Source organism: Physella acuta, unplaced genomic scaffold (assembly GCF_028476545.2).
Source record: "Physella acuta isolate Inbredline_101_S28 unplaced genomic scaffold, ASM2847654v3 ptg000257l, whole genome shotgun sequence".
NCBI lineage: Eukaryota > Metazoa > Mollusca > Gastropoda > Physidae > Physella > Physella acuta.
The window spans coordinates 96,395-121,663 of NW_026731776.1; the positions used below are offsets into that span (position 1 = coordinate 96,395).

The window sequence follows — 25,269 nt, forward strand, 5'->3', positions numbered from 1 at the left end:
GGGGGGGGGGGTGCAAATCGAAAGTTTGAGGGGGGGGGGGTGCAAATCGAAAATTTGAAAGTTTGTCCCTGGGAAGGGTCTCTATGCCTCTGGGGGGGGGGGGGGGGTGACACCATTAAGTGCCGCACCGGGTGACACCCGACCTCGCTACGCCACTGGTTAAGCCCCCTAGTCTAATTATTTCCAACATATATATTGTATTTCTGACATCCTTTTTTAAATATATATAATTACCTCATTTATTAAATCGGAATGTAACTTCTCTTTTTGAACAGGTGTTGAAATTTGAACTCCTATTTTCAACGAACAGCATTGAGCAGTGTACAAAAAGCAGCTAGATGACAAGGAAAAATATGATAAATACAACACCATACAAGAAAATAATTTAAAAACAAAACTCTCCTTAAGCATATTATTCCATTGCCATTTTGAGTCATTGATTTTGAAACATTCAACAATAAACAACGTAAATCAATTCATTAAATGCAGTGACCAGTGGTCACTACTGTCTAAAGAGCCAGAAACATTTTGAAAGCAGTGTTGCCCAAGTTACGCTCATCACAAAACTACACGAAACACTTAGGAAAATTAGATTTTTTGTTAGGATCGAATAGCATCCGCCGATTTCAATGAGATGCCCCCCCCCCCCCCCTCAATCATTATTCTTGAAATGGATAGAAAAAAAAACTGTCAAAATTTTTAACCAAAAAAGTTTTAGAAATTTCATATTTTAAGAATCAATGTCATAAAAATTTTCCGGTGATTATTTTCAATAAACTTATATTTTTAAAAGCAACACAATAGGCCATTTTTGTTTACATTTTCCGTGGGGAAATTTAAAAAATAAACAAACATTTTTTTTGTTGCGTTTTTCAAATTATTTTGGAAAGTACTAATACCAGTACGTCAAATCTTAAGAAAAGTCATACAAAAACCACTTAATCGATTTAAAATATATTTTATGGGCATCTACAGATTATTTTCGAAGGATGCCATTCCTTTGTTCCACAAAGGTAGGCCTAAATAAGAGAAAAATAAACGGAACAAATTTAGGAAAAAAACTAACGGAACACAATTTAGGATAAAACTAAACGGAAAAAAAAGAAAAACAAGGAAACAAAGCACCGAGATACAGTAATTATTCTATGAGATAGGACTAGCTACTCATTGATATATTGCTCATAAACATAATTTTTTTCTACAAATTGACGACGTAAAAATATATATAATAGCATACAGCGCACGACTGTTCTATGACCTATATGTCATAATTATGTACTTGACTCGGCGTCCAAACGTACTGGCGACATAACAACAGGCTAGTGCAAGGCCGACTAGGTGGACGGACTGTTACATAGAACGATGAAAACACGTCCATACATCGCATCGAAGGCCGACTAGGTGGACGGACTGTTACACAGAACGATGAAAACACGTCCATACATCGCATCGAAGGCCGACTAGGTGGACGGACTGTTACATTGAACGATGAAAACACGTCCATACATCGCATCGAAGGCCAACTAGGTGGACGGACTGTTACACAGAACGATGAAAACACGTCCATACATCGCATCGAAGGCCGACTAGGTGGACGGACTGTTACACAGAACGATGAAAACACGTCCATACATCGCATGGAAGGCGCTGTTGAACATTGTCCTGTCGTTTAACACAGTTGATTTTTTGAAGTAAACAAATATATCACAATTAAATTAGCAAGAAGAAAAGTGCATTTAAATACAATTAAATACAAAATTATATTGTTTAAGCTAATTAGTTGCAAGTAATGTCAATATGGGCACGCTTAAAGCATGTCAACAAACATATATAAAGCGGGGAAATCCGGTAAGGAAATTACTTTAAAATATGGTCAAAATGGATGGTACAGTTTTGAGCAATATCACATAAATGCATGTGCATTGTTTTTAAGTTTCATTCACCCACACACGTCTCTGTCTTAGCGGCGTACATTTACAAAGTTAATTTCTTAAATAGTTAATGCTTGTCCACAAATATTTGTAAACGTTTGAATCACAAAGTTCAGTCATCACCACACCTTGTCTCTTTTCAAACATAGCATAAAAACCGCTTAGGCAAACGCGATGAAAGGCCTGTGTCATAATTATTTATATAATTTATCGCCACAGTAATGTAGCCTATTAGATATTTTCTGCAAACACTCCCCACACGCTAACTTATACTAAGAATCACTCACAATCAAACTTCTTTTCACATCAACAAATATTCAACTTTCGTACAATCACATTCCATTTTAGGCACATCCGCATTTTTCAACTTTCATATTCTGCAAAATTTGGTATACTATGGTCATATTGTTGTTGAAGTATAAGAGGGGCAGGGCCGACATCTTGGTGGGGGCACAGCAGGGTCCCCCTGTCTGTCGCCCGACCTGCTGGTTGATCCAGCTGTTGGGCGTGCTGTCCTGCATGGTCATACGACACTCGCCGGAGCAGTAGTCCGCCTTGACGTGAGTCGGCGCTATAATCCACTCCCAGCCGAACTCGGCGAAGCTCACGTAGAGCGGGTACCTACAGCAGCGGGTCTCAGATGTGTGTTCCCCACAGATTAGGGTGTCGCTCCTCTTCTGTCTCCGCTTGCCTTTAGACTTGTGGATCTTGATTTCCAGCCAGGGTTTCTAAAACATTGGAAAAGCAAATCATTATATATATATATATATATATATATATATATATATATATATATATATATATATATATATATATATATATTAACATACATACACATATAAGTAGATAGAAGAGTGCATAAAACGTCTAGTAGTTTGTGTCAGCATATAGCCAAGATCAAAATTTGAGCTTGTAGCTTTATTTCTTTTAAGAATGTTAAAGTTATCCAAAACATTTGACGTAGAGAGCATTGTAATTGTATCGGACAAGTTGAAATGAGTCGGAGATGGACAGACAAAGCCGCCGTTTTATTATAAAATACACCATGATAGAGCAGTGGTTAAACTACGGCAGACACATCACATACAGATTATGTTATGATAGAGCAGTGGTAAAACTACGGCAGACACATCACATAGAGAGTATGTTGAACCCTGCATCAACACACAGGCCCAGATATTGTACTAAAATATATGTGACTGATTTGAAAATGTGTAATAGTTCAGCTATATATTTATTAAATACTTATTAGCATTCCAGAAAAAAAATGTCAGCCTTCGTGCTTTGTAATCTCGGTATGTCATGTATTTAAAACACAGTATGTCATGTATTTTAAACACGGTATGTCATGTATTTTAAACACGGTATGTTATGTATTTTAAACACGGTATGTCATGTATTTTTAACACCGTATATCATGTATTTAAAGTTGTTGACCGACTAATCTTAAAAGTAGAACAAACCCGTCTTTTGTCTCCATTTATCTTCGCTCGTGCCCCTATCTGTAATTTAATGACACTGAGCTAAGCTAATTGATTCGTAGACCCATCCTGACGACTTGACTATGCACGTGACAAACTTATCCCCCATCCTGCAGTATGCAGTGTTTCTTCCAGACTTTTTTTTCTCCGGGGGGGGGGGGGGGGGGGCACTTAAAATTTTCGGGGGGGGGGGGCGGTAGACTTTCTTCGGGGGGGGGGGGGGCTTCGCTCCCCCGAAGAGATGCCTGGAAGAACTCTGCCAGTATGTAAGGTAACATGTGTAATATATGTGATATTCCCGCGAGAACCGCTTTCATCCAGCTTAAATATCACAAGAGCCTCCACAGAGTTACATGTGAGAACACACAAGAATGTTCTACTGCATGTACCATAGGTCTGGAAGAAGAGCGACAACACAAAACTCAAAGTCTAGACAAGAGAGATGTTCTAGAACTTCTCGTCTACCACAGATCTGCCAATTTCCGGCATCGCTATGGAGCAGACTCTGCTTCACCTGACTTGCGCTGAGCTTGTAGCCCTAAAGGTAGCTGGAAATGACCGCCCCATGACCCACCCCATGACCCACCCCATAAACCATGACCCACGAGAGCCCTAACTTAACACCCAGAGGCTACTCTTGGAATTGACTGGAAATCTCCAGGGCTGAGGAATTGTGGCTAGCGTCAATCACAAGCCGATGACAAGCAGTGTAAGTGTAGCCGGTGGATGTAATAGGATCAAGTCGACTAAATGACTAACTTACGCTGTAATCTGACCCATAGGGCTAAGAAAGGCTAGGGAAAATGCAAGCTGTCAATTTTTTTAGTCCGAACAAATGTTGAGGAAATGGTTTTAGCGGGAGCATAAGCTTACTTGGTCTCCTTACCTACATTTTGTGTGTGTGTGTGTGTGCGCGCGTGCGTGTGTGTGTGTGTGTGCGTGTGTGTGTGTGCGTGTGTGTGTGCGTGTGTGTGTATGTGTGTGTGCGTGCGTGTGTGCGAGTATAATCCAACAACTGCTTAAGTTGTATAAATATCCCTGCTATTTCCCTACCTGTTTTGTATCTGTCGCCTTGTGAACCAGCAAGTTGTTGCCGTGGCCATCGTCAGCTCTGAGCTGCAGCCCGCCGTACGTGTTCCTGTTTTTTAGCTCCTTCTTCAGAACGGAAGTGAACTTAAACTTGCGCCACCCCCCGACCTTGTCTGACCATACGTCCTCGCTGTGGATGATCTCCGTGACAAGTTTTCGGTATTTATACGACTCCTCCACCAGAATGTACAAGACCTGTATGTTGATTTGAAATTTCTTCTCCCCCACCCGTGGTTTTTTAAGATACACCCACAAGTCAGCGCTCGCGACCATCTCAGGTTCAATGTTGGGAGGGTGGATGTAGGCGTAGTGGGATATGTTGAAATCAAGCTGTATCTGGGTTACATCTGAAATACAAAAATAGATATTTCTATTTTATACGTTGAAATCAAGATGAATTTAGAATATATCTAAAATACAAAACATAGGTATTTGTATAATATATGTTAAAATCAAGCTGAATTCTAGGTTTTATCTGTAATAGAAAAATAGATGTAATGTAATGACAAAACAAAATAGATGTAATGTAATGACAAGACAAAATAGATGTAATGTAATGACAAAATAAAAATAGATGTAATGTAATGACAGACAAAAATAGATGTAATGTAATGACAAAACAAAATAGATGTAATGTAATGACAAGACAAAATAGATGTAATGTAATGACAAAATAAAAATAGATGTAATGTAATGACAGACAAAAATAGATGTAATGTAATGACAAAACAAAATAGATGTAATGTAATGACAAGACAAAATAGATGTAATGTAATAACAAAATAAAAATAGATGTAATGTAATGACAGACAAAAATAGATGTAATGTAATGACAAAACAAAATAGATGTAATGTAATGACAAGACAAAATAGATGTAATGTAATGACAAAATAAAAATAGATGTAATGTAATGACAGACAAAAATAGATGTAATGTAATAACAAAATAAAAATAGATGTAATGTAATGACAAAACAAAAATAGATGTAATGAATTGACAAAACAAAAATAGATGTAATGTAATGACAAAACAAAAATAGATGTAATGTAATGACAAAACAAAAATAGATGTAATGTAATGACAAAACAAAAATAGATGTAATGTAATGACAAAACAAAAACAGATGTAATGTAATGACTGACAAAAATAGATGTAATGTAATGACAAAACAAAAATAGATGTAATGTAATGACAGACAAAAATAGATGTAATGTAATGACAAAACAAAAATAGATGTAATGTAATCACAAAACAAAAATAGATGTAATGTAATGACAAAACAAAAATAGATGTAATGTAATGACAAAACAAAAACAGATGTAATGTAATGACAGACAAAAATAGATGTAATGTAATGACAGACAAAAATAGATGTAATGTAATGAAAAAACAAAATAGATGTAATGTAATGACAAGACAAAATAGATGTAATGTAATAACAAAACAAAAATAGATGTAATGTAATGAAAAAACAAAAATAGATGTAATGTAATGACAAAACAAAAATAGATGTAATGTAATGACAGACAAAAATAGATGTAATGTAATGACAAAACAAAAATAGATGTAATGTAATGACAAAACAAAAATAGATGTAATGTAATGACAAAACAAAAATAGATGTAATGTAATGACAAAACAAAAACAGATGTAATGTAATGACAGACAAAAATAGATGTAATGTAATGAAAAAACAAAAATAGATGTAATGTAATGACAAAACAAAAATAGATGTAATGTAATGACAGACAAAAATAGATGTAATGTAATGAAAAAACAAAAATAGATGTAATGTAATGACAAAACAAAAATAGATGTAATGTAATGACAGACAAAAATAGATGTAATGTAATGAAAAAAACAAAAATAGATGTAATGTAATGAAAAAGACAAAAATAGATGTAATGTAATGACAAAACAAAAATAGATGTAATGTAATGACAGACAAAAATAGATGTAATGTAATGAAAAAAACAAAAATAGATGTAATGTAATGACAGACAAAAATAGATGTAATGTAATGACAAAACAAAATAGATGTAATGTAATGACAAGACAAAATAGATGTAATGTAATAACAAAACAAAAATAGATGTAATGTAATGAAAAAACAAAAATAGATGTAATGTAATGTAATGACAAAACAAAAATAGATGTAATGTAATGACAGACAAAAATAGATGTAATGTAATGACAAAACAAAAATAGATGTAATGTAATGACAAAACAAAAATAGATGTAATGTAATGACAAAACATAAATAGATGTAATGTAATGACAAAACAAAAATAGATGTAATGTAATGACAAAACAAAAATAGATGTAATGTAATGACAAAACAAAAATAGATGTAATGTAATGACAAAACAAAAACAGATGTAATGTAATGACTGACAAAAATAGATGTAATGTAATGAAAAAACAAAAATAGATGTAATGTAATGACAAAACAAAAATAGATGTAAAGTAATGACAGACAAAAATAGATGTAATGTAATGAAAAAACAAAAATAGATGTAATGTAATGACAAAACAAAAATAGATGTAATGTAATCACAAAACAAAAATAGATGTAATGTAATGACAAAACAAAAATAGATGTAATGTAATGACAAAACAAAAATAGATGTAATGTAATGACAAAACAAAAATAGATGTAATGTAATGACAAAACAAAACAGATGTAATGTAATGACAGACAAAAATAGATGTAATGTAATGAAAAAACAAAAATAGATGTAATGTAATGACAAAACAAAAATAGATGTAATGTAATGACAGACAAAAATAGATGTAATGTAATGAAAAAAACAAAAATAGATGTAATGTAATGACAAAACAAAAATAGATGTAATGTAATGACAGACAAAAATAGATGTAATGTAATGAAAAAAACAAAAATAGATGTAATGTAATGAAAAAGACAAAAATAGATGTAATGTAATGACAAAATAAAAATAGATGTAATGTAATGACAAACAAAAACAGATGTAATGTAATGACAAAACAAAAATAGATGTAATGTAATGACAAAACAAAAATAGATGTAATGTAATGACAAGACAAAATAGAAGTAATGTAATGACAGACAAAAATAGATCTAATGTAATGACAAAACAAAAATAGATGTAATGTAATGACAAAACAAAAATAGATGTAGATCTAATGTAATGACAAAACAAAAATAGATGTAATGTAATGACAAAACAAAAATAGATGTAGATCTAATGTAATGACAAAACAAAAATAGATGTAATGTAATGTAATGACAAAACAAAAATAGATGTAGATCTAATGTAATGACAAAACAAAAATAGATGTAATGTAATGACAAAACAAAAATAGATGTAGATCTAATGTAATGACAAAACAAAAATAGATGTAATGTAATGACAAAACAAAAATAGGTGTAGATCTAATGTAATGACAAAACAAAAATAGATGTAGATGTAATGTAATGACAAAACAAAAATAGATGTAGATGTAATGTAATGACAAAACAAAAATAGATGTAGATCTAATGTAATGACAAAACAAAAATAGATGTAGATCTAATGTAATGACAAAACAAAAATAGATGTAATGTAATGACAAGACAAAAATAGATGTAATGTAATGACAAAACAAAAATAGATGTAATGTAATGACAAAACAAAAATAGATTTAATGTAATGACAAACAATTTAATCTAAAGTGATAATCAAATAATGTACATGTGCATTTCTGAAGTGATAATTACAAATGCACAATTTGGCAATTAAATGTTCGTTTTTACTTTCTCGTATACAGAGTGTAGATGAAGTTTTGTAATCGTGCACAAAAATCACATGAAATTTTGTCTATTTTCACCGTTTTACACCCCAGTACTTCGTCACATATTGAGTATAGGAGACTTATTTTAATCGGGCAAAAATTATAAATCCAAATTTATCAAAATTTCGGCGTTTTATGCGTAATCGAGTCGAAAAAACTGGGTTTTGCAATTCTGTCCGCATGTTTGTGTGTATGTATATGTGTGTGTATGTCTGTAAACACGATAACTTGAGTACCGTTACAGCTAGGTAGATGAAATTCATATTTAAATATTATATCAAATTTGTAGTTCTGTATTTACTTTTCAGCGATTTCCGATAACCGGAAGTGGGACTTACAGCCTATAGCTTAGGTACTGTTTCAGATAGATAAACGAACTTTCATTTTTAAGTAAAATATCTAATTTTCTGCCTTCTGTCAAATTTTGAGTAATTTCCATTGACCGGAAGTAGTAATTTACGCTATTTCTGATTTATCAAAAAAACGAAAATGAATTTATAAAGTACTAATAATATTCGCACTATTCTACACATATTGTTTGCCATTCACTTGGTGCGCAATTCATTTTTTTTTCTACGAGATCCTATTCTATTTTTAAAAAGTTTAAGTATTTAAAATGGATTAAAAATAATGTCTATTTACCGCGTTGCCATCCACCGTAGTGTTATATAAGAATATTCGAGAAAGTTTAGGGGAGATCACTCCCGGTTTATTATAGTAATAATAGTTGCACAAGGTAGTTTTTGGTCCCACTCAAAATGCAAGTGTTCAACAACTTTTTACCCACTCGGTAGTAGATTAAACAACGTTTTAAATGCGCTGTTTGTTTATAAGAATAAATCCTACTCTACGCATGTTTTAAACTCTGGATACTGCAGGACATTAGAGAGGAGAAAATCAGGAAACTGCCGGGTAAACTCATTGTAACATTTCTCATTCATCTATTATATTCTCTTTTTCATCTCATTATGTATGATAACTATGTAACATTGTTTCTTTATTCCACATTTTTAGTGCTATGTTACTGCTATGTGTTATTGAATTGTTTTATTTGTATAAACGGCCAATGTGAAAAAAGGCCTTTGTGCCTACAATTGTAGCCGTTGTTTGAATAAATTTGAATTTGAATTTGAATAAATTTGAAACTTTATGGGAACACTAGACTAGGAATCAGGAAATAAAAACAGGCGGAAATATTAGTCAACTGCCCATATTGCACTTAACACGTTGACACGTAATACGTAATTGTGTTGGAGGAGATCCCATACCAACATTACTATTAAGGACGAAGAAGAAAAGAGACTCCACAGTCCAGTTGAGGTGATTATCACACTTAAAACGTGTTTTTCTTTTGTATTGATATCAAAGTCACTTGGAGTTTTTCATTAAAGTTAATTAACTCATGTTAATATTAATTTTAAATTCACCTACTATGCTTACAGTTGTACAGAGCTTTATATCAAGTGGTTATTGTAACAGTTCTACAAAGCTTTATATGAAACCAATGCTACAGTTGTAGAAGATTTAAAATGTATCAGCCAATCAAACGCCGTGAGCTGAACTCTCCACTAACCAATGACATTGTTTTACAAAGTGTGCCCGTAGGTGGTGTCAATGTACGGTTCTAGTGCTAGTACTTTCAACTGGGTAAAGTTAACTCCGTTTAAAGGCCGAGGCTAGCTGTTACTTGCAGGCTTTGGAAACGTGTGCAACTGTGCTACTTTCCCCCCCCCCCCCCCCCCCCCACCAACAATAGCTGTTTAGAAAATAAACATTTAAAATGAATGCCCCACGCGATAGCAGCAATTGATTTTTATCTAAAAGGTCGTATCCCCCCCCTCCCACTCCCCCACAGAAACCAAGTCACGCAACTGTTCGAGGTATCATCCACTTTTTCATGTTGACGTCACATTTAACTTTTTAGCCGCCCGACACGGACTATCAGTACTTTTTTTTTCTTTTCTTACCTACAATAAATCGTACAACTTCGTTTCATTTCGATTTACCATTACATTTTTTGTATATTCTATATTACTTAAATCAACAATTATATTGTGTTCCCTAAAATTAATGTTGCCAATTTTAATTCAATTTTTCATCAAATTTTAGTATAATGTACATTATTAAAAGTAAATGTATATTGAGGTGGTGTATGTTTTGGTGGTGTTTGTTGTGGTGTTTGTTTAGGTAGTGTATGTTGTAATGGTGTATGTTGTTGTGGTGTATGTTGTGGTGGTGTATGTTGTGGTGTATGTTGTGGAGGTGTATGTTGTTGTGGTGTATGTCGTGGTGGTGTATGTTGTGGTGGTGTATGTTGTTGTGGTGTATGTTGGGGTGGTGTATGTTGTGGTTTTATGTTGCGATGTATGTTGTGGTGATGTATGTTGTGGTGGTGTATGTTGTGGTGATGTATGTTGTGGTGGTGTATGTTGTGGTGGTGTATGTTGTGGTGGTGTATGCTGTGATGGTGTATGTTGTTGTGTAGAATTTTGTGGTGTATGTTGTGGTTGTGTATGCTGTTGTAGTGTATGTTTGGGAAATATATGCCCACAAACCAAACACAACTGACTTCGATTGAGGATGAGAATGAGGATTGATGTTACCCTAACTAAGCCACTAGGCCCGTGCCGTAAACCTAACACAAACCAGCTGTTGATTGATTCCAGAAGCGATCGATGAAAGCGTTCACCTGTAATCATCGAGGTCAGCTTGACCCTAATTGTCGCCTGGTCTCCGGGTGGGAGGTTGTGTATTCTAGATGCTGACAAGCTCGTGGGGGGGGGGGGGGAGATGTTGACATGGCAGTGTGAGTGGGGGGGGGGGGAGATGCTGACAAGCTCGTGGGGGGGGAGATGTTGACATGGCAGTGTGGGTGGGGGGGGGGGGGATGCTGACAAGCTCGTGGGGGGGGGAGGGAGTTGTTGACATGACAGTGGGGGGGGATGTTGACATGGCAGTGGGGGTGGGGGAATGTTGACGAGGCAGTGTGTGTGGAGGGGGGGATGATGACAGCGTGGGGTCGGGGGGGTCAGCTGACAAGGAAGTGTGTTTTAGGTCACGGAAGGGGGGGGGGGGGGAATGACGACGAACAAGTGTGTAAAACTCATGTGGGGTGAGGAACAGGGTATTTTATGTTTAGGATGTAATACAAGCACAGATCACAGTCAGAGACAGTGAGACACTTGTCAGAGACAATACTTGCACTATGTCCTCACAATGACATCATCCTACTGGCACTATATCTTCACTATGACATCATCCTACTGGCAATATATCCTCACTATGACATCATCCTACTGGCACTATATCCTCACTATGACATCATCTAACTGGCACTATATCCTCACTATGACATCATCTAACTGGCACTATATCCTCACTATGACATCATCTAACTGGCACTATATCCTCACTATGACATCATCCTACTGGCACTATATCCTCACAATGACATCATCCTACTGGCACTATATCCTCACTATGACATCATCTAACTGGCACTATATCCTCACAATGACATCATCTTACTGGCACTATATCCTCACTATGACATCATCCTACTGGCACTATATCCTCACTATGACATCATCCTACTGGCAACATTCCCCCCCCCCAGGACCAGCCACCAACAGTGACACACATAACATTTAACCTTCTCTTTATCTGTGCCGCCTGTAATGTGACAGGCTCTGGTCCTGTCTGGTTTTATCCCGTGTCGTTTCAAATGTCAGAGTGACAGAAACTCGCCACTGGTACAATTTTATCAGCCTGTCTGCTCCTACCTTACGTGCTTCAAAGTTAAATGGGTTTATTTTTTACAATTTCATACAAATTGACCTTCCTTACTCGAGAACTTGAATAAATTTAAAACGCTGCACAAATCTTCAGACAGCTGATCCTTGAATATGACAGTGTGTTTAAAGGCTAATGTACATTTGCCAATCAATAATTCCAATTGCGAAGGGCGAAGTGATCCGGGGTTGTAAGTCGTGTGATTACATTGGGGCTCAATGAGTCACGGACAATCAATACGATCTCACGTTTTCTTTTCACACATCATTTACCGCGTGCTTTTATCCCACACATCATTTACTGTGTGCATCCCACACATCATTTACTGTGGTGTTTTATCCCACACATCATTTACTGTGTGCTTTTATCCCACACATCATTTACTGTGTGCTTTTATCCCACATATCATTTACTGTGTGCTTTTATCCTACACATCATTTACTGTGTTCTTTTATCCAACACATCATTTACTGTGTGCTTTTATCCCACACATCATTTACTGTGTGCTTTTATCCCACACATCATTTACTGTGTGCTTTTATCACACACATCATTTACTGTGTGCTTTTATCCCACACATCATTTACTGTGTGCTTTTATCCCACACATCATTTACTGTGTGCTTTTTTCCCACACATCATTTACTGTGTGCTTTTATCACGCACATCATTTACTGTGTGCTTTTATCCCGCACATCATTTACTGTGTGCTTTTATCACGCACATCATTTACTGTGTGCTTTTATCACGCAGATCATTTACTGTGTGCTTTTATCCCACACATCATTTACTGTGTGCTTTTATCCCACACATCATTTACTGTGTGCTTTTATCACGCACATCATTTACTGTGTGCTTTTATCCCGCACATCATTTACTGTGTGCTTTTATCCCACACATCATTTACTGTGTGCTTTTATCCCACACATCATTTACTGTGTGCTTTTATCACGCACATCATTTACTGTGTGCTTTTATCACGCAGATCATTTACTGTGTGCTTTTATCCCACACATCATTTACTGTGTGCTTTTATCCCACACATCATTTGCTGTGTGCTTTTATCTCACACATCATTTACTGTGTGCTTTTATCCCACACATCATTTACTGTGTGCTTTTATCCCACACATCATTTACTGTGTGCTTTTATCCCACACATCATTTACTGTGTGCTTTTATCCCACACATCATTTACTGTGGAATTTTATCCAAAACATCGAAGTTTCAAGTTCATAATTACAGTACTGTCTTAGTTTGGCTGAAATGTCTCTGCCATTATGTATTACATAATTATAGTGCTGTCTTAGTTTGGCTGAAATGTCTCTGCCATTATGTCTTACATAATTATAGTGCTGTCTTAGTTTGACTGAAATGTCTCTGCCATTATGTCTTACATAATTATAGTGCTGTCTTAGTTTGGCTGAAATGTCTCTGCCATTATGTCTTACATGTCATTCTGTCTTACATGTCATTCTGTCTTACATGTAGCTTTCTCAAAAGTCAGCTCACAAAGTTTTATGTCAAATATAACCTGCCATAGACATGATTTTATTACATAATTTGTCACACATATGTTTTTGTTACAAATTTGTTACACATGATTTTGTTACATAACTTTAAGTTGTATAGATAAAACATATATAAATTTATTTTTAAACATTATAGTTTTCCTTACTAATGAAAACATTTTAAGCCCAAGAGATATATAAATTAGTATTCTGAAATATAATGTACAACTAATTAAGCACCAACTAGAGATTGTTATTTTATTTTTATTTTTATATTAATAGCGTACAGTTAAGCCCCTCGAATACTAAAACTTCACAAATAGCCAAATATCGTTTAGCTAAGAATAAATTTAACGTTTTCTTGTACAGGTCAGTGGTAAGTTCAGAGCTGCGGTCAGGAGTTTGCGTGTGTATAGGGGGGTGGGGGTCGAATAGGGGTAGAGTGGACATGACGTGTGTATAAGGGGGTGGAATAAGGGTGAGTGGACACGGTGAGAGAGTGGTTTACCTGGCAGCTAATTTAATAATTGTTGGGCTTGGACTGGGTAAAAACCTGGTAAACATTGTCGGCTTTAAGTTTTTAAAAATTGTCAACTGTTAAATTTTAAAAACCATTGTCAGCTGTTAATTTTTAAAAACCATTGTCAGCTGTTAAATCTAAAAACCATTGTCGGCTGTGTGAAATAAAAACCATTGTCAGCTGTTATGTTCTAAAAACTATTGTCAGCTGTTAAATCTAAAAACCCACTGTCAGCTGTTATATCTAAAAACCATTGTCAGCTGTTAAATCTAGAAACCACTGTCAGCTGTGAAAAATAAAAACCATTGTCAGATGTTAAATCTAAAAACCATTGTCAGTTGTGAAATCTAAAAACCATTGTCAGCTTTAAATCTAAAAACCATTGTCAGCTGTTAAATCTAAAACCCATTGTCAGCTTTAAATCTAAAAACCATTGTCAACTGTTAAATCTAAAAACCATTGTCAGCTGTTAAATCTAAAAACCATTGTCAGCTGTTAAATCTAAAAACCATTGTCAGCTGTTAAATCTAAAAAGCCATTGTCAGCTGTTAAATCTAAAAAGCCATTGTCAGCTGTGAAATCTAAAAAAAACCATTGTCAGCTGTGAAATCTAAAAACCATTGTCAGCTGTTAAATCTAAAAACCATTGTCAGCTGTGAAATCTAAAAAAAACATTGTCAGCTGTGAAATCTAAAAACCATTGTCAGCTGTTAAATCTAAACACCATTGTCAGCTGTTAAATCTAAAAACCATTGTCAGCTGTTAAATCTAAAAACCATTGTCAGCTGTTAAATCAAAAAACCATTGTCAGCTGTTAAATCTAAAAACCATTGTCAGCTGTTAAATCTAAAAACCATTGTCAGCTGTTAAATCTAAAAACCATTGTCTGCTGTTAAATCTAAAAACCATTGTCAGCTGTTAAATCTAAAAACCATTGTCAGCTGTTAAATCTAAAAACCATTGTCAGCTGTTAAATCTAAAAACCATTGTCAGCTGTTAAATCTAAAAACCATTGTCAGCTGTAAAAATCTAAAAACCATGTAAGTTGTGAAATCTAAAACCCATTGTCAGCTGTTAAATCTAAAAACCATTGTCAGCTGTTTAGGTTCTAAAACCCATTGTCAGCTGTAAAATCTAAAAACCATTGTCAGCTGTTAAATCTAAAAACCATTGTCAGCTGTTGAATTTAAAAACCATTGTCAGCTGTTAAATCTAAAAACCATTGTCAGCTGTTAATTTTTAAAAACCAACTGTCAGCTGTTATGTTCTAAAAACCATTGTCAGCTGTTAATTTTTAAAAAACCATTGTCAGCTGTTAAATCTAAAAACCATTGTCAGCTGTTAAATCTAAAAACCATCGTCAGTTGTTAAATCTAAAAACCATTGTCAGCTGTTTAGGTTCTAAAACCCATTGTCAGCTGTAAAATCTAAAAACCATTGTCAGCTGTTAAATCTAAAAACCATTGTCAGCTGTTGAATTTAAAAACCATTGTCAGCTGTTAAATCTAAAAACCATTGTCAGCTGTTAATTTTTAAAAACCAACTGTCAGCTGTTATGTTCTAAAAACCATTGTCAGCTGTTAATTTTTAAAAAACCATTGTCAGCTGTTAAATCTAAAAACCATTGTCAGCTGTTGAATTTAAAAACCATTGTCAGCTGTTAAATCTAAAAACCATTGTCAGCTGTTAAATCTAAAAATCATTGTCAGCTGTTAATTTTTAAAAACCAACTGTCAGCTGTTATGTTCTAAAAACCATTGTCAGCTGTTAATTTTTAAAAAACCATTGTCAGCTGTTAAATCTAAAAACCATTGTCAGCTGTTAAATCTAAAAACCATTGTCAGTTGTTAAATCTAAAAACCATTGTCAGCTGTTTAGGTTCTAAAACCCATTGTCAGCTGTAAAATCTAAAAACCATTGTCAGCTGTTAAATCTAAAAACCATTGTCAGCTGTTGAATTTAAAAACCATTGTCAGCTGTTAAATCTAAAAACCATTGTCAGCTGTTAATTTTTAAAAACCAACTGTCAGCTGTTATGTTCTAAAAACCATTGTCAGCTGTTAATTTTTAAAAAACCATTGTCAGCTGTTAAATCTAAAAACCATTGTCAGCTGTTGAATTTAAAAACCATTGTCAGCTGTTAAATCTAAAAACCATTGTCAGCTGTTAAATCTAAAAATCATTGTCAGCTGTTAATTTTTAAAAACCAACTGTCAGCTGTTATGTTCTAAAAACCATTGTTAGCGGGGCGCGGAATGTTGATGTGGAAACCTGAGGTAAGACACCTGTTTTCATAATGCTAACCAAGGGCAAAGGTCAAGTTGCCGAATTGTAAGCAGGGCTGCCCCGTGTGTGACGACTTGCCAGCTGCTTGCCTGACAGCTGGTAGATTAGAGCCGGCTCGGCTAAACAGGGAATATCTGACCCAGTTCTGGCGACCTGGGACGCTGGTGTAAGCTCGGGAAAAGATGCTGTTTCAAAACTCGCCGGCTAATTGCTGTCACTAGAGGAATATAGGGCCCGGCTCTAATTCTCTCAAGGACATCAACAGCTTTAATTGGGCACTGAGCTGGGTCAGGGCCTATTTTAGTATTACAATCTGATTGAAACCAAGTAATTGGTCCCTTCATAAAGAGCTGTTTCATTTAGCACTAGCAAACGTTTTGGCTCTAACGTCTTTTATTAGCCCGCGATATTTTCATTAAATTAATGATGTCTTTTATTAGCCTGCGATATTTTTATTAAATTAATGACGTCTTTTATTAGCCCGCGATATTTTTATTAAATTAATGACGTCTTTTATTAGCCCGCAATATTTTCATTAAATTAATGACGTCTTTTATTAGCCCGCAATATTTTCATTAAATTAATTACGTCTTTTATTAGCCCGCGATATTTTTATTAAATTAATGACGTCTTTTATTAGCCCAGTATAATTTCATTAAATTAATGACGTCTTTTATTAGCCCGCAATATTTTCAATAAATTGATGACGTCTTTTATTAGCCCGCAATATTTTCAATACATTGATGACGTCTTTTATTAGCCCAGTATAATTTCAATAAATTAATGACTCGGTTTTACAAGGGATACAAGGGGAGAGAACCTTTCTCATCAAATGTTTTTTTTTAAATCGCGAACATACCTGGCTAAATTACCGCCACTTAAAAAAAATACCTTGCGATTTTTGTTAGTCAGAAGGCTGGATAATTGCAGGTCAGTCTACCCTCGTCAGAGGACATTAGCTTTAATTTTTTTTCCCAAGGTCAGCATTTCAGCGTAGGCGACTGGAATATAGTGCGCTGTTTTTAACAGGTTTATAGAATTGGAATATAGTGCGCTGTTTTTAAACAGGTTTATAGCAACTGGAATATAGTGCGCTGTTTTTAACAGGTTTATAGAATTGGAATATAGTGCGCTGTTTTTAACAGGTTTATAGAATTGGAATATAGTGCGCTGTTTAGCATGTGGCAGATGCGTAGCGCCATATTCTGGCTTACGGGGCGAAATATCCATTTTGCGCCATTTATATATGGGTGTGTGCATGTCTGCGTGTATGTGTGTATGTGTGTATGTGTGTATGTGTGTATGTGTGTGTTTTTTATTGACTCTGGACAAGACTTCTAACACGTAGAACTACAGTATATAATTTTTATTCCAAATATTTTCAGATATAATTAAAATATAACCCCTTTCTGTCGTGCTAGCCTTCAAAGAAATCGCACCTTTATCAAACATCGCACCTTTATCGGTCTGTATACACCGTGACATGAAGCCTTAACTTGTCAGCTCACAAATCATGCGCAGAATCAGCCTGTATAGGTAGGCTGAAGGAAGTATTAGAAACTTGACTTACAAGCAAGGTTAGACAAAAATTATTCCGGTACAGGTCATTAGCAGCACTAAGAATTAGGCGTATCGTAAAACAGGGCTTGGAATAATACTTCACTATAATTAATTTGTATAGATCTTGAAATAACACTTTTGAGTGTAGAAGTGTAAACAAATCAGTGGTATGAGACTTCATAGACTCCCGGATAAATCGAATACCCAACAACTGTACCACCAACTCCCATGCTTGATGGGCGGGTCTTTAAGGCACATTGTGTGAGTACATTTGTTGGCTGAGTATGAATTATGAAGGTAGATTGTAGGGGTGGGTGTTGTGAAACGAGCAATAAGATGCCCACCAGCAATCAAATGCCCACCAGCAATCAAATGCCCACCAGCAATCAAATGCCCACCAGCAATCAAATGCCCACCAGCAATCAGATGCCCATCAGCAATCAAATGCCCACCAGCAATCAGATGCCCACCAGCAATCAGATGCCCATCCCTAACTTTACTGCGTTATTGTATTATTAGTTTTAGATGTACGTCAGATATAAATTGTTACGATGTAAACCGTTATTGTAAAAAGATACAGTCTTTGGATAATTTCGGCTCTAGCTTCTCATATTATACCTACACTAAACTAGTCGCTGACACCAAAATTAGATTACTGACATAAGACAGCTCAAATAACAATATGTTGTTTTGGAATCCTAGTTATATGTGTCGTGGTTCATAAAAATTGCGCCTAAAACGGTACCCCTCTCCCCATCCGCTTTAGCCTAGGCTAAACTGGACTTTATACTCTATGGCAGGGGTCTCCAAACTTTTCAGTCCGAGGGCCGCATTAACTATCAAATTTCAGTTCGGGGGCCAGTTTCTTCCAGGCATGTCTTTGATTTTTCTGGGCAAAGTTCCTCAGCCATTACCAACAAACTTATTTCCGTGCACAAAAAGATCTAAGCGGGCCGGATGAGAGGACCTCGCGGGCCGCATTCGGCCCGCGGGCCGTAGTTTGGAGACCCCTGCTCTATGGTATTAACTCCGCCTTGATACAATGGATACAGAAACTAAAAAAAAAACAACACTTTAGGGGTCATCCATTAATGACGACACACTCGTAGGAAGGGGGGGGGGGGGGAGGAGGGGGTTCCGTCATTTTGGGACGGTGTGTGATGAGCGGATTTCAGATGGTGCGATGTCACACTTTTACATTTAAAAAAAGCAATGTTAGAAAATGTTTTTTATCCGTTAGTTCGCGTTTTGGAAAACTGTTTTAATAAATTGTAGTGGGAATTAATTAAAATACTCTATATTGACAGAGTTTAGACAAGATTTTGTAAAAATATCAATATTTTAAGAAAAATTCAACTGCAATTTTGAGGGGGGGGGTAGGCTTTTAGGGGGGAAGGTCTGGCTTTTTGTGACGATGTGTGACGGAGGGTAGGGCGGAGTTAATATCGTCAAAAAAGCGTTACGTCATTTATGAATGACCCCCTTAGCAAAATTTTAAGTCCGTTTCAATGGATACAGAAACTATAGTTAACACTAGAACAAAATTATCTGTCCCGTTTCACTGCACTTATAGGCTGTGACAGTGAAATCATCAAAACGCCTTACTCATCTTGATAATCCTCTGATGAACGGGAAGTGAAAATAAAATATTAAAATAAAATACGCGGTACGAAAACGGGTCTTTTATAGCCTCAATTAAAGATTATATAGTTAAATCCAATTTTGAATACCATGGCATAACTTTTTAAATGTGGCTAAGGATTTTCATCGGGTGACGCTAACAAACAGAAACACGTTCGGCGAAAGCGTTTAGCTATATCTATATCTATATATATATATATATATATATATATATATATATATATATATATATATATATATATATATACAGAGACAGAAGGAGAGAGATGCAAATAATTGGTTCTCCTGTGAAATCCTAGACAAATGTTGTCGCAGAAACTGAAACAAACCTGAGTTACGTCTTCAAACTCATGTTTCGTGTCATTATTTGCACTATTTGATGCCCGTTATTGATTTAAATATGTCTGAAAGTAATATGTTTCGGTATTAATAACCGATATTAACCTGCTAATATACTTAATTTTCAATTTTAAAAAATACGCTATACTGTATGGTTGTCTATTGCTAAAAATGTAATTCAGTCCTTATCTATTTTATAATTACAGGAAACTCATGAAGGTGATGTCACTAAAACTAAGGAAATCAAACAAACGAGGACAGTTTAATTACAGGAAACTCATGAAAGTGATGTCACTAAAACTAAGGGAATCAAAGAAACGATGACAGTTTAATTACAGGGAACTCATGAAAGTGATGTCACTAAAACTACAAACGAGGACAGTTTAATTACAGGGAACTCATGAAAGTGATGTCACTAAAACTAAGGAAATCAAAGAAACGAAGACAGTTTAATTACAGGGAACTCATGAAAGTGATGTCACTAAAATTAAGGAAATCAAAGAAACGAAAACAGTTTAATTACAGGGAACTCATGAAAGTGATGTTACTAAAACTAAGGAAATAAAAAAAACGAGGACAGTTTAATTACAGGGAACTCATGAAAGTGATGTTACTAAAACTAAGGAAATAAAAAAAACGAGGATAGTTTAATTACAGGGAACTCATGAAAGTGATGTCACTAAAACTATAAACGAGGACAGAATTATCGCAGAGACATGGCGACAAAATCTAATTAGAAAAATAATTTACAATGGAGGCGACCGAGTTGACGATTCCATCATATTGTTAACATATACTTAATTGTGCTGGAGGGGATCCCTTCCAATACTAAAATTAAGAACGAAGAAGAAAAAAGTAGAATCAATGTTATAAAAGTTGCAAATCCAGAGAACTTGAAAATAATTTTATGAGTTTAATGCTACATTTCTATTTATTTTCATCAAGCCTAAGTTATAACCCGATGTTTCACTTTCGTAAGACAAACATTGATTGGCTGTACAGGATCTCCGTGATCGATTTCTGACAGCCCCACATAATAGGTTTTTTTGTTTTGTTTACAAAACTTTGCAGATAAAATTTTTAAATAGCTATGCAAATTTAAACCACATGACAAGGCTATGCCATTTTTACTGTCTCGCATACGAAGTATAGAGGAAGTATTGTAATCGTGCAAAAATCGAAATCAAGATTTTCACAAATCTCGACCTTTTACACCTCCCAGAGTCGGAAAAACATAGTTTTGCAATTTTGTCCGTATGTCTGTGTGTGTGTGAGTATTTGTATGTCTGTGAACACAATAACTTCCGGAAGTTTATGTTATTCAAAAGCCTACAACTTGAGTACTATTTCAGATTGATAAGCGAAATTTCACATGTAAGTAAAAGATCTAATTCTCTGGCTTCTATCAAATTTTGAGTAATTTTCGTTGACCGGAAATATTACTGTACGATATTTCCGATTTCTCAAAAAAATGCATATGAATTTATAAAGTACAACTATTCCGCACTATTATACACATATTGTTTACTGTTCACTTGGTGTGCAATTCTTTTTCTACGAGATTCTATTCTATTTTTAAAAAGTTTATGTATGTAAAAACTGATTAAAAATCATGTCTATATCCCAAGTTGCAATCCCCGTAGCGCTAAATAAGAATATTCGAGAAAGTTTAGGGGATAACATTCCCGCTTTTTTTCTTTTAGTATATGCCAATTTTTTGTTTACAATTTGTACAATAACATTTATGCTAACCTATCGAATAGCAGGAGGCCACTGTTTATGTCGTCATTACACGCGAAAACAAAATTGTTTTGCTTTTTTTTTAAATTTAGTTACCGAAAATATTAAAAACATTATATACATCCAATCTTTAGTAAAGTCTTTAAAAAAACTCCAGTAGACGGTCCCTGAGTCCACCCAACTCTGATGGGTACCTAACTCACGTTAGGGAGAGTAAAGGCGGCTGGGCATAGTGCTGACCACACTATCTCTTCAAATGCCGAGGTCACAGAAACAAGTGAACTCTACTTCACTTGCCTCATAGACCGTCAGGTTTGAAAGGGAAACTTTACTTACTTTTTTACTTTACTTAAAAAAACTAAACTGACATAATTTTCTAACCATATTAATTTTAACTACGCCGTGCATGATACCTTTAAGACTTTTCTCACTCGGGTCCATTTGTTTTTTTTTAAACGTAAATATTTACTTTTTACAAGCTTTTATTTAACTCACTTCCTCTGTCGTCAGTCTGTCGTCAGTCTGTCTCGATCGAAACGCCCGAGTGAAATTGCAGGCACTTCTAACTAACAGATATGGTTCGTAGTTGGTACGTGGGTCAAGACACGAAGACTGCAACATGACATTCAATTTTACTTAATTGGTTGCCTGATTAATATTTTATGAATTATTTAAAATTTTGTCCAAATTAGTAGGCTGTCTCATCAAACTATACCGCGCTATTTGACACGCGTCATCACGTTCAGTAGGTGCGCAATGGTTTTTAGTCATGCAGCTCTAGTGTAAATAAAACTTATAAAATACTAAAAAAAATGTTATAAAAACGTTTTAATAACAAGCTTTTATGTAATAATGCACTAAAAAGTAGAAAATAAATTATACACTACTATTTAAATTACTATAAAGAAAAGCGTGGGTCTCTTCCTAAATATTAGTAAAGGTATCCAATAGATACTAAAGTGACCCACGCTTTTCCTTATAGTAATTTAAATAGTAGTGTATAATTGATTTTCTACTTTTTAGTGCATTATTACATAAAAGTTTGTTATTAAAAAGTTTTTTTGTGACATTTTTTTATTTTAAAAATTCATAACTACTAATACAAAATAGAAAATGTAGCAAATATATATACTTTTATAATAGTAAACCTTCAATACGCTGAATTTTTATTTCATTAAAAAACCTAGCTTTCTTTATCAAAAGCATTAATCAGTCATGACATCGCTTTCATATTTTTAGCGTCCATGGTTTTATGCAAGAGAACAAGTTTGTTTTAGTCGTTTCAGTCCATTTAAAAGTTTTTTATAATTAAAAACAATATTGTTTTCTTACACGATGAAGTTTAGCCTGGCGCCTTTCGCCTTAAATTAACTCGAGTATTTTCGATTGCAAATAATTAACTATCCACTTATAGAGCAATATACAGTGATATATATATATATATATATATATATATATATATATATATATATATATATATATTGTATTTCAGAAGAAATGGGTTACTTTTTATTCCATCTCCCGTAAAACACTGAAGCTTGCAATTTGGAAGTGATTTGAAATGTTTACCTCCTAAACCTTACCATCAATTCGCTTTGCGAGGATCGAACTATTGTTTTCGCTATGTAAACATCAAGATTAAACATACTTGACCACCGCTCTAACCAGTATCTAACTTTAAACGTTGTGTACAAACAGTTGCTATGGTTACGATATGCAGGAATAGTGTTTTATATATCAAAAACTACTTCTAGTGTTCTGATCAATTTAATACGATTCAAATAAAACTATTTGAATTGGATTTTTTTAGAATGTTAATCTGTAAGTGTAGGTGTAAATACTTACATACATGTTACTAAATATGTAAGTGTAAGTGTTGAAGAGAATGCCTACATTTCTGTGGCTAAATGTGTGTTGAAGAGAATGATCACATACCTGTGACTAAATGTGTGTTAGTGTTGAATAGAATGCCTACATACATGTGACTAAATTTGTAAGTGTTGAAGAGAATGATCACATACCTGTGATAAATGTGTAAGTGTTAGTGTTGAATAAAATGCCTACTATTGCCTACATACATGTGACTAAATGTGTAAGTGTTGAAGAGAATGCCCACATACATGTGACTAAATATGTAATTGTAAGTGTTGAAGAGAATGATCACATACCTGTGACTGCACCCTGGAACATGGTCTTAGTCTCAGTGACCTCATCCTCGTCTATGTCCTCCCTGACCGAGGTATCATACGGCTGGTCACTTAACATGCCCTCGAGTTTATTGTACTCTTTTATAAGGCGGTTCAACGTTGGGAATGTAGGCACCGAATCTTTGCTAATATTGGGAGCACTGGACATTTTTAGCATGCTCAGAATAGTTTGCTGGATGCCGGCTATTCGGACATTTTTCCTGGTCTCTCGGCAGGCGGCACCACAGAATGTCGGCTTTCTGGAACTGTAGCCATCCACGTTTTCCTCGAAGTAATCTTGAGTTTCTGTCTCATTGTCATCATAGTAATCGCCTTCTTCCTCTAGATTAAAGGGGCCTCCGGCAAAGGGCGGAGCTGAGACGTTTAGTTCGTCTTCGTGCGTGGCACCTAGCTCGATTGATACATTTTGTCCATCTTCATGTACGACATCTAACACAATTGAGACATTTTGTCCACTTTCCGCTGGTGTGGCGCTCAGCACGCTGTTGGGACAGTACAAAGAATCATTGGTACCATTGCATAGCAGGTCTTGAAACTCCGTGTCGTTGATAGACTTGGCGAGAAGCGAATGATTATAAAAGAAACACAGAGAAAGTAAGACGGTGGCGACAGCGTATAAAGTTGGTGCCGACATGTTGAGGAACACAGCACCTGTTCTCTGGATCTGTTCAGGCGACGCTAGGCAGTCGTGTGTGACTCAAGTGCCCCTCTGTCTGGTATCCGACTAGCGCTGTACCGGAATATTTCTCACATAGAGCAGCTGGTGAACTTATATAGTGCCAGATCACACAGCGCTGGTCCGCACAGCGAGCGTCGCCTACCTGCCTGCCGTCCAATTGTAAGCGAGCTGACCCACCTGCGCTATCAAAGCCGATATTTTCCCCGGTACCAATCAAATAGCATTCGAAATGTAAAAAGAAACTTCAGATTAGCCCTGATATAGATGTCGCTCAGGCGTTTTCTGTCGTATGACGTCATTCGTCAAGGTTTGATGAACCGTATGACGTGTTTAATTTTTTTATTTTAAAAATCGTGATGCTTTTTAAAGTTGGCTCAGCTCAACAATTTGAAGTTAATTGTTCGTGAACTCTAATTCAGAAATCCGCCCTCACCACCCCTCCCAATAAAGAATGCAAATACCAACAATCAACCAATTAGAGAGATATTTTAATTAATGTGCAATAACCTCGGAGCAGGAATGTACACATTTTAGACGAAATATGGAATTATTTTAAATTTCTAACTGCTGGTTTTCCGCTATTTAAAAAAAAATCGGACTATGAGAACAAATCATGTAAAACAGTACGAAACATAAATTACAATTTTCACCCTCGCCCCCCCTCCCCCGTACGCTTACAAA

General features: G+C 35.3%; 1 protein-coding gene across 1 annotated transcript; it reads right to left on the reverse strand.

The window, feature by feature from the left end:
- Window positions 1-643: 643 nt before the first annotated feature.
- LOC131938835 (growth/differentiation factor 8) lies at window positions 644-24,633 on the reverse strand. The gene is made up of 3 exons (XM_059297052.1): window positions 23,871-24,633; window positions 4,466-4,848; window positions 644-2,659 (listed from the first exon to the last, which is right to left on the reverse strand). Exons 1-3 carry the CDS (start codon window positions 24,541-24,543, stop codon window positions 2,276-2,278), a joined length of 1,440 nt encoding a protein of 479 aa, XP_059153035.1. The 5' UTR covers window positions 24,544-24,633; the 3' UTR covers window positions 644-2,275.
- Window positions 24,634-25,269: the final 636 nt, after the last annotated feature.